The sequence below is a fragment of the Sinocyclocheilus anshuiensis genome, unplaced genomic scaffold (assembly GCF_001515605.1).
Source record: "Sinocyclocheilus anshuiensis isolate Anshui unplaced genomic scaffold, SAMN03320099.WGS_v1.1 scaffold517, whole genome shotgun sequence".
Taxonomy (NCBI): Eukaryota; Metazoa; Chordata; class Actinopteri; order Cypriniformes; family Cyprinidae; genus Sinocyclocheilus; species Sinocyclocheilus anshuiensis.
Genome location: NW_015536535.1, coordinates 411590 through 423120, shown reverse-complemented (window position 1 = coordinate 423120; position 11531 = coordinate 411590). Strand labels below are relative to the sequence as shown.

The window sequence follows — 11531 nt, the reverse complement described above, 5'->3', positions numbered from 1 at the left end:
TTTCATTCATGCATAGGCTATATGGTTGCAATAATAGCCATTTTAGTTCAAAAAATGTAAGTGCATATCATAGACGTTCAGTTATTATGCTTTCAAATCTCTTGCCATTTGTATGTAATTTCACAGTATTTTCACCTCCTAAATTACTACACAACTTGTGCGGTCACAATTTTATAATGGTACAATTTATTCAGGCCGATGACTTTTTTTTTTTTGTATGACATTAAAATTATTTTTAGAATATAGGTTAAACAAAACAAATGTGAATATTTCGAGAACTTTTTAACTGCAGGCAGACATTATAGTACAGTAGGCCTACAAATATTTTGTTGGAGATATGCGAGCAAAATATAATAGATTAAAAAATGTATAATAGAAAGCGCAAAGGCGGCGCTGAAAAGGCCAGTAAAATTATAAAAAAAAAACAAAGCTGTAGAAAAATATAATGATTTACAAGTCTGTAGAGAACAGTGCACTATTGCAGACTTATATACTGGAGTTTTCATTACATTATTGTAATAGCTATAGTCAGTCATGAACTAAAGTGGGCCGCTCTGGCATGAAACTCCAGGGCTGAAAATGACTCCCCTTCTGCAGTCCAAATTCAAAATACTGTTTCTCCCACTCCCTCCTCCTCAGACTCGACGCTCATTGTCAGATTGAGGACATGCAACAGAAACAAGCACAACTGACAAAGTCGATCGACAAGCCTTACACTGTAAACTGAGTTGATCATTCTGCGTTTACATATACCTCTGATCACAGCTTTTTCAATGGATGCCAAGGCTTTTTAGTTCAGGTAGAATGTATGAAAGTTCTTAAGGTGCAGTTCTTAAACTAGGTGACAACCGCTACAGATTTTCCAGGCAGAACAATAAATCACTTGGTCCATGTCCACAAAAAAAAAGATCCTTTACTGTTGTCTTTGATTCATACATCAGTATGGGTGTGGTTCTATAAATGAACAATAATAACAATAATGAATATATATATATATATATACACAATTATGAGGCAGAAACAGTAATAACTGAACAATATAAAGTAATAATACAATAGCATACAGATTTGTACATATTAATAAGTCCAGCAGGTGTATATTTCCTCAGGTTTATACATATATTCACTTTAAATCAACTATTAAAGCAGAATTAAATATTTCCACATAATATTAAAACAGCTGCATTCAAAGTCTTATTCAGCGTGTTTTATGCTGAAATGAATGCGTGATTGAGGTTACGTGCGCATTGACAACTTCAAAGAATTAGCGACCATTTAGTTTTGCAATATAACGTAAAAGTAATTAAATCTAAAAACAGATACACAAAAGAGTATTTAACTACTTACTTTTAAGATGTACGCACACAGTATGAACAAAAATCAGCAAGAAATTGGACCAGATCAGCATGATGATAAAAAAGTAATTAAATCTAACAACAGATACACGAAAGAGTATTTAACTACTTACTTTTAAGATGTACGCACACAGTATGAACAAAAATCAGCGAGAAATTGGACCAGATCAGCACGATGATCAGTACAAACTGACGCAACTTCGATACATGTCTGAACATGAACAGTCTTTGATTGACATTCAGTTCTGCTGATTTAAACCAATGAAATTACAGAAATAATAGTCAGGTGATTCAGAGATAATACGTATTTCCTTAACTGCAATATAATAAATATCCTGCGGAGGGCGCCAGCGTCATTATTAAAGCTTGGCCTTTTGTACAGCCGCCCCCAAATTTGTTTATCAAATTTGTAAATAAAGAAAAGGCTTAGTCTTTGTTGGTGTCATCAGGTAGAGCAGGCAGTTTAATCAGACGAGCCACATGCCTTGTGTAACTTTTGTCTTTGACATTCACTACAGCTGTCCGAACTCGTCCATCTTGCCCAGGAATGACTTTGGCTACTGTACCTATTTGCCACAGGGCTCTTGGTGCTTGTTGGTCCACAATCATCACGGCTTCACCAGTTTGAAGGTTTTCAGATTCTCTTTGCCATTTTTGTCATTGTTGCAGGTCTGGAAGGTAATGCTGTATGAAACATTTCCAGAAGTTTTCAATTAGAATCTGGTTGTGACGCCATCAGTCGTAAGGACTGAGCATTTCTGATTCTGGGTAGACAAGTTGTGGTAATGCAGAAGTTGGACGTCCCATGAGGAGGGAATTAGGTGTCACAGGGTCTATATTTGCTATGTCTGAGGAAACATATCCCTATGGCCTGGAGTTTAATATGCCCTCCACTTCCACAAGTACCGTGATCAGTACTTCCTCTGGCACGGATTGAGAACCAAGGGAGGTGCGCAGTGCAGTCTTGATAGACCTAATCTCTCTCTCCCACGATCCTCCAAAATGCGGTGCATTTGGTGAGTTTAGACGGAAATGAATCTGTTGAGAAGCCAGATGCTCTTTCAAGGTTGGGTGAAGTGTATTGAAGGCATTCTGAAGTTCTGTGGTACCTCCCTTGAAGTTTGTACCATTATCAGAAAGCACTTCATATGGTTTCCCTCTGCGAGCTATGAACCTTCTTAACGACATAAGAAAGGAGTCTGTGTCAGTGCTCGATAGAAGTTCAATATGAACCGCTTTGGTAGTAAGGCACTTGTACAGTATTCCCCAGCGTTTTTCACATCTGCGTCCAAACTTAACCTGGAAGGGACCAAAACAATCAATGCCTGTCGAATAGAAAGCTGGACGAAACAGTCTAAGATTAGACTGGGGAAGATCTGCCATCATGGGGATTTCTGGCTTCCCTCGCCATTTCTTACATTCAAAGCAGCTGCGCTGGTGTTTTTTCACTGCCTCTCTGCCTCTTATGATCCAATATTTCCGTCTCAGTTCTGCGAACACACGCTCAGGTCCTGGATGTAACAGGAGGTTATCAATGTTGAATCAGAAGCTTTACGAGAGGGTGAGCAGCATCTAAGACAATGGGGTGGACTGTGTTTGAGTCCAAGTGGTGTCCACCTACTCTGACTAATTTGGCTTGGTGATCATACTCTGGGGCAAGAGTTAGAAGACGACTAGAGTGAGATACAGGTTTACCTGACTGGAGTTGGGCTGTTTCTTCTCAGAAGTTTCTGTTCAGCTTCTGAATAGTTGTCAGCAGAGAGTTCACTTTCGTCCGCCGCCCCATGAAGAGAAATAGCAGTAGCCTTAATCAGATCTTGAAGTGAATTATATTGAGAGATATCTGGGATACCAGTTTGACTGGAGGATAATGCTCCACAGAAAGTAGAACTGCGGTGTTCTTGAATGTCATCGCATACAACATCAAGTGGCTGTTTAGGCCAACTACTAACTGGCTGGGTTAAGAACTGTGGACCTTGATTCCATCGGCTTTGCTCTGAGATTTTAAAGAGAGTGAGTCCTCTGGTAATGTCGTCGGCTGGGTTCAACTCTGAATTGATATAACGCCAGGCTTTTGGGTCTGTAAGGTCTTGTATCTCGGCCACACGCGTTCCGACAAACACTTTGTATGTGCATGAGTCCGACTGAAGCCAAGTCAATACAGTTGTGGAGTCAGTCCAGTATAGTTCTTGATCAATCTTGATGGTCAGTTCTTTTCTCAAAGTGGCAGCCAGCTGAGCACCAGTCAGGGCAGCACAGAGTTCGAGTCGTGGTACAGACTGTTGTCGTTTGGGTGCCACTCTCGATCTCACAGCAACAAATGAAACTTGGGTCTCACCATGTTTATCACTTGTACTGATATATGCGACTGATCCGTATGCACGTTCCGATGCATCACAGAATACATGAAGAGGTTTCTGCACTTCATTAATGTACACTGATGCAAGATCTGTGTTCTGCAAAAGGCGCTTTTCTGTGCTTCTTAAATGAGCCGTTACTGCTTCTTTAGATGATTGCAAAGGTGGAAGATTTCTTTTCCAGAGGAGGGGTGTTGCATACCTTTGAATGTCTCCGACTGCCAGCCTGATTGTTTTCTTCTCAAGAATTTGCACTGCTTCTGTGTCTTGCCTTGATCTTGTGATCAGTTTTTCACTCCGATATGGAAGTGTATCCATTTGCCACAATTTCTGTACATTATTGAACAGTTCTGCTTCTGGTGACAAAGTGGAGGTTAATAGACACTGCTGTGGTGAGAGCTGACTGGCAAGGAACTTTGAGGGGCCTTGCAGAGTCCACCCAAGTCTGGTTTTCACAGCGGCAGGACCACCAGGAGGTCCAAGACGTACTGGCTCTGTGGCTGTCATTAAATGCGGGTAGTCTGAGCCAATAAGTAAGAGTGGTTGAGCCTGCTGCAGTTGGGAAATAGGCAGACCTTGCAGGTGTCTGTATTTTTTCTGCAGCAACTTAACAGGATAAGTGTGTTTTGCGAGGCTCAGTTCTTTGGCTGTGAAAGCTCTTTCAATGGTGAAGGATTTGTTCGGCTGAGATGCAGAGGCTACCGAGAATGAAACAGCCGCCCCATGAACGACCCGTATGTCTTGTCTCACAGTACGGAGGGCTATATCTTCAGGTAGTCCTTGAAGATCAAGTTGCTGTGCTGCTTCATACAGTAACATTGTCCTCTCTGAACCGTCATCCAGTATGGCATATGTATCAAGTTGCTTCTCACCATTTCTCAAGATCACTCGGCTGACTTTCAGAAGAACTTTACTGCAGGCAGTTGATCTGTCCAGATACAGTGTCTCTACTTCTGAGTTTACAAGAAAACTGTTTTCTGCTGAAGATTGTGTTTCATGTTTCACTTTGGCATTGAAGTCGTGCAGTATTTCTAAATGTCTCTTGTCACATTTTTTGCATTTGGCTTTAAGAGTACATTGTGAAATCTGATGATTACGGCCGCACTTAAAGCACCTGTGATTTGACTTCAGCCACGACTCCACTTGATCTTGATTCAGCAGTTTGAAGTTAGTGCACTGGTTGAAGTAATGCTGCACAGTGTTGCAAAAGGGGCAGTACCTCTTTGGTTTCTCCTTCTCGATTGTTGTAGCACTTGCCAGTTTACTCTGTTCACCACCATGTAAGACAGTAGCAAATCGTTGCACTGGCTTAGAGTTTCTTTGCTTGTCTCTCTGTGGCTGAGAGTAGGCTCTACTTGAATGACTAGCGTACTGTGACTCGTCCTCTTGTATTCTGAGCTCATATTCAAGCCAGTCACTGAGTTCAAGCAGTGTCGGAACTGGTATTTGAATGGGGTTAACGAACCTTCTGAAATTTGCTTTAACATTATAACTCACATTACTTTTATATCGTTGCTGTCTATTTTATAGAACATACAAAAAAACTTCCTGGCGTTGTGAGACATATATGCAGTGAATGAATCTTCATAATGTTTCACTTGATTGTACATTTAGTCAGGAATCATGGTTTGGAAAAAGTAACTAGTAAAATATGTACAAGTTATGTCACAGTAACACAAATGCAGGCCTTTTACCTGGTTCAGGTCAAGTGGCACCCTTTGTGTACTGTTCATCATCAGAATGAAGTGGCTGATGTGGCACAGTATAATCAACATAGAAGTCATCTAAGTATCTTGGTGGGATGACTTGTCGACGTGGTCGAACCACTGGTGAATCTGGGGTAGCCTGTCTTTTTGGTGTTGCTGTAGTAGCTGCCTAATCCGGCTCGAAGGACCGATTTTGTATGAAAGTTCTTAAGGTGCAGTTCTTAAACTAGGTGACAACCGCTACATATTGTCCAGGCAGAACAATAAATCACTTGGTCCATGTCCACAAAAAAAGATCCTTTACTGTTGTCTTTGATTCATACATCAGTATGGGTGTGGTTCTATAAATGAACAATAATAACAATAATGAATATATATATATATATATATATATACACAATTATGAGGCAGAAAGAGTAATAACTGAACAATATAAAGTAATAATACAATAGCAGATTTGGGCGTATTTATAAGTCCAGCAGGTGTATATTTCCTCAGGTTTATACATATATTCACTTTAAATCAACTATCAAATAAAGCAGAATTAAATATTTCCACATAATATTAAAACAGCTGCATTCAAAGTCTTATTCAGCGTGTTTTATGCTGAAATGAATGCGTGATTGAGGTTACATGTGTACTGACAACTTCAAAGAATTAGCGACCATTTAGTTTTGCAATATAACGTAAATGTAATTAAATCTAACAACAGATACACGAAAGAGTATTTAACTACTTACTTTTAAGATGTACGCACACAGTATGAACAAAAATCAGCGAGAAATTGGACCAGATCAGCACGATGATCAGTACAAACTGACGCAACTTCGATACATGTCTGAACATGAACAGTCTTTGATTGACATTCAGTTCTGCTGATTTAAACCAATGAAATTACAGAAATAATAGTCAGGTGATTCAGAGATAATGCATATTTCCTTAACTGCAATATAATAAATATCCTGCGGAGGGCGCCAGCGTCATTATTAAAGCTTGGTCTTTTGTACATAGAATCTGTAATCTCTGTCCCGGTTTGTTTGTGACTTCCATAGCTGCAGTACACTGTATTTTCCGCCAACTGGCAACTCGGGACGTAGAAATACTATTGGGTAAACTGCCAGTGGGAGGAATCACACACCAAAACAAAAATGACATGGAATGCACATTTCAAAGAAGAATAACTTGCTGCAGCATTGTTTTCCAAGAAACAAGAGTGTCAATGTAGTTTCCTAAATATCTGCAAATGCATTATGGTATTTTTTATCCGTTAGTACAGTCAAAAAATTACATCAATTACTACACAAGTAGTGACTCCTGCTGGCGTTAATTTTGCATCTTTCACCTTCAATTTCGATACCACACCCTTTCCCTGTCAAAGAGACTCATGTGCAAGAAATGCTGATGTGTGCGCTTGTGTGTAAGCCCACAGTTTCCAAGGTGCAAAAGGAATATTGTTTAAAAGTGTTCTGTTTCAGGTAAGGTACTGTATGTTCATTGAGTTACACTGTTCAATGATGCTTCTTAGTCAAACTAATGCCGTGAACTTGTCTGCTTTAAAATATAAGAGTAGAGTTCTATATTTCTCACTTACTACCTATATTTTTAATCCACTATTCCCAATAAATCTCATGATTGCATTAATTTGTTTTCTCACATTTGGACCATATTTTAGTATATTACTTATTGCAAATTCTTTCCAAAACATTGCAATTCTTCCTTTCTCTTTTGTACACATTGCATACTGTGTTGGGATGTAGTTACATATGGAAGGATATTCTGGGCTATTTTAGAAAGGAATTGCAAATTGTACTTTCGAATGTGTTATCCATATGTGGAAAACATCCAAACGCAGTTTCCACACAATCTGTGTACAGTCATGGCCAAAACTTTTGGCAGTGACATAAATTTTGTGTTTTGCAAAGTTTGCTGCTTCGGCATTTGTAGATTATTTTCTATGGTATACTGAAAAACAATGATAAGCATATCATAAGCTTTAAAGGCTTTTATTGGCAAAAAATATAATGGAGTCAATATTTACAGTGTTGACCCTTGTTCTTCATAACCTCTGCAATTCACTCTGGCATTCTGGATATCAGCTTCTGGGCCAAATCCTGACTGATGGCAATCCATTCTTGTCTTATTAGTTCTCGGAGTTGATCACAATTTGTGGGCTTCTGCTTGCCCACTCGCCATTTGAGGACTGACCACAGGTTCTCTATGGGATTGAGATCCGGGGAGTTGCCTGGCCACGGATCCAAAATTTCAATGTAATGATCTTTGAGCCACTTCTTTATCACTCTTGCTTTGTGACATGGTCCTGACTGATGGCGATCCATTCTTGCCTTATTAGTTCTTGGAGTTGATCACAATTTGAGGGCTTCTGCTTGACCACTCGCCTTTTGAGGACTGACCACAGGTTCTCTATGGGATTGAGACCCGGGGAGTTGCCTGGCCACGGATCCAAAATTTCAATGTAATGATCTTCGAGCCACTTCTTTATCACTCTTGCTTTGTGACATGGTGCTCCATCGTGCTTAAAAATGCACGGATCATCACCAAATTGCTCATGGATCGTTGGAAGAAGTCGCTCTTGCAGGCATTCTTTATTCACGGCAGTGTTTTTGGGCAGAATTATGAGAGCCTGAGATGAATTAATGATTTCAGGATGCTTCACTGTTGGCACAACACAGGACTCATGGTAGCGTTCACCTTTTCTTTTCCGAACAATCGATTTTCCAGATGTCCCAAACATTCGGAAGGGAGCTTCATCAGAGAAAATAACTTTGCACCAGTCTTCTGCTGTCCAATCCTTGTACTTCCTGCAGAATTTCAGTCTGTCCTTGACGTTTTTTTAGAAGAGAAGTGGCTTCTTTGCTGCCCTTCTTGACACCAGGCCATTGTCCAAAAGTCTTGGCCTCACTGTGCGTGCAGATGCTCTCACACCAACCTGCTGTCATTCCTGAGCAAGCTCTGCACTGCTGGTGACACGATTCCATAGCTGACTCCTCAGGGGGAGACGTCCTAGTGCTTGTTGGACATCCTGAAGACTTCTTCACTGCAGTCGAACCTCTCTCCTTGAAGTTCTTGATGATCCGGTAAATGTTTTTTTCAGGTGCAATATTCTTTGTAGCAATTTTCTTGCATGTGAGGCCATTTGATGCAAAGCAACGATGGCTGCACTTGTTTCTTTAGAGGTAACCATTGCTAACAAGAACACAATGATTGGAAACGCTTCTTCCCTCCTTTTATAGCAATCAGTCTGCTCTTACAATCTAATTAGTATGACAGTGATTTCACCTGACTAGTACTCATTCACACTTCCCACATGTGCTGCTGATATGATTAGTCAATTAATGTTAGCTGGTCATTTTGTGTCAGGATAAAAAAACAGTGAAATTTGATTTTTTGTGAAAAGTTCATTTTTTGGCCAATGAAGCTTTTAGCAATTATTTAAAATGCATCTGATCACTCTACACAATAATCTAGAAACAATGTGAATGAACACCACAACGGCTTAAGCAGCAAACTTTGAAAACACAAAATTTATGTCACTGCCAAAACTTTTGGCCATGACTGTACGCATGCCAATCCGATAGATCCGGTAGGTACACACAATAGGTCAATATTCACCATTAACCAAACACTTTTCACATGTCTCAAGATCTGTCACTGTTTACCCTCCGACTGATGGACGTGACCATACAGAAAACACTGCTACTTTTACTCTGCCTGCCCCAGATTACACTTTACTAGTCAGATTTAGGCGCAGCTGTCACAGAACATGCCACAGCCAAGGTGAGTTATTAATATTTAATATCACGTGCATCAATCGGAGTGTCCGGTGGCTGTAAACAGTGAGAGATCTTGTGGCAGGCGCAACATTTAGGTGCCACTGGACTCCATTTGTAACGGATTGTCTGTGAGTGTCATCACTTCCGAATACAAACATGCCCCATAATATAGTCCCACCCACTTAGGTGTCTTGAGATGTAAACCATGTAAAGAGTTTTTGATAAATGATGTTTGTTTTTGTTCAGGACGTGCTGGAGTTTCTGATGGTCAGAATTTGCATTTTTCAGGATTTCGTAGAATTGTGTCTCGAATCCTGGGAATGGCTACTTTGTTGCTGTGTCGTCTGTCATATTGGAAGTCATGGGTGCAGTACTATTGTCAATTTCACAGGTGGGTTGGTTAGAGATGGTGTGCACTGCAAGGTCTAAGTTCTGTTCTGCATACGTGTTCCCTGGCCACCTGCACGACAGAGGTGATGGAGATGATTTTGAAGGGTGCCATGACTTCTTAACTATTCCAGATGGTGAGCCTTGGGAATCCATTCCCAGGTGGACCAGGGACAATGAGGAATGGACAGCGGAAGGAGCATGGAGGAAATGATAGAGATATGCTAATGATATAGCATGTCTGGTAGGCACTCTGCAAGAGGAGGTTCGGAGTTGGTGGCTTTGGCAATATTGTCCTTCAGGGTCAAGAGGATGGGACTAACAATCTTGAATTGAGGAAAATCCAATTCAGGTGAGGAGTTGTTGGGAACTGTTGCATCTAGAAAGTATTCAAGATTTCTGTGGTTTGTAATGACCTGAAATGGATGATATGAACCTTCAAGCCAGTGGCACCACCCCTCAAGTGCCATCTTGATGACAATGAGCTTCCAGTTTCTGATGTCATACTTAATTTCTGCTGGGCATAACTTGCAGCAAATGATTGCGCAGAAATATAATTTAGAAGAATCAGTGTGCTCTTAAAACAATACTGCCTCTATTCTGGTGGAGACATTAGCTTCAGAAATGGAGGTTATTGGTTTGGATTTTGAAGAACGGCAGACCTCTGACTTGTGCTTTTTCTTGAGGAGGGAGGTCAGAGGTGCGGTTAGAGGAGCTGAAGTCCAACTGTAGTTGGTTGTGGCCATGACTGCACCGCTTGGACCATTCCCTGCCCCATATGCACACCTTCAGTCCAATGAGGTAACACAGGAATTGAACTTCGTCCTAAGCTGGGAATACACTGTGCAATTTCAGATATGTTTTTGTTAAATACTAACTCTCACTGTATGAGTAAAGTGCATGCAATGTAAAGCCAAAGCTCATGTTTTATGTACTCACACTATACGTTCCGATTGTCGAGCTGCGACTTGACTGCTCACACTATTCGTGTCACCATTATTTATATAGCGCTTTTTACAATGCAGATTGTGTCAAAGCAGCTTTATAGTATTAAACAGGGAAATAGTGTGTTGTTATTCCTCTGGTCAGATGAAACCAGCAGTTTAATTCCAGGCTGCAACAAAGTCCGATTGTGCAGATGACTCATCTGGTTCCCATGGTCTTGTCCCGATGGCTGTCTAGGTGACAAGGTCTTTGGAGGGGATCTGTCTCTGGGGCTCATCTAGTTGACATGGTCTGCGCTGACATTCAGGGTTGTCGAGGTTGTCTCTAGGTGCTGATCCACCATCTGGTCTGGAATACGGACTGGATCCAGGTGACTGCAGTGACCATCTGATTTGGATACAGTCTGGATCTGGGTGGCTATGGTGACCATGGAATAAAAATTAAACAGACTAATATTAGCATAGATGCCATTCTTCTAACCATGTGACAAGTACATTGGGTGTTATGGGAAGTGTTCCTGGTTCCGGTTGACCTAATTAATGCAGCCTAACAATCCTTTAATGGATTTGAATAGTAGAAATGGAATAGTGTGTTATGCGTAAGCCAGGTTAAAGAGATGGGTCTTTAATCTAGATTTAAAATGACAGAGTGTGTCTGCCTCCCGTGTTAGGTACAGTAGATTGTTCCAGAGTTTGACGCTAAATAGCAAAAAGGATTACATTGGAAAAGGATTTGTGAAAGCTCAAAATGGAAACCAAAAAATAAAAAATAAAATAAAGCAATGCATGCACAGCTGCACATGTTGATTCATTCATGAACTTCTGGAGTGTTGACGTTGGCCAGCCCATATCCCATATAGTGCCCTGTAGGATTCATAATCTTTCATTTGTCACTTTTTGGATAAAAATGAGATTGTATGCACTTCAAAGTGCATACTTGGTGAAGACAGTGGCTCCTCTCAGTGTCTTAAGAGCTGCAGGTACCAAGGGA

General features: G+C 40.6%; 1 protein-coding gene across 1 annotated transcript in view; it reads right to left on the bottom strand.

The window, feature by feature from the left end:
- LOC107695241 (endophilin-A1-like) overlaps nt 1-6283 on the bottom strand; it is a 37724-nt gene extending 31441 nt beyond the window's left edge. The window contains exons 1-2 of the mRNA XM_016495053.1: nt 6159-6283; nt 5407-5759 (exon numbers count right to left, since the gene is read on the bottom strand). Of these exons, the coding sequence (XP_016350539.1) occupies nt 5407-5496 (90 nt within the window). The 5' untranslated portion in view covers nt 5497-5759; nt 6159-6283. The remainder of the gene's footprint in view (nt 1-5406; nt 5760-6158) is intronic.
- Nucleotides 6284-11531: the final 5248 nt, after the last annotated feature.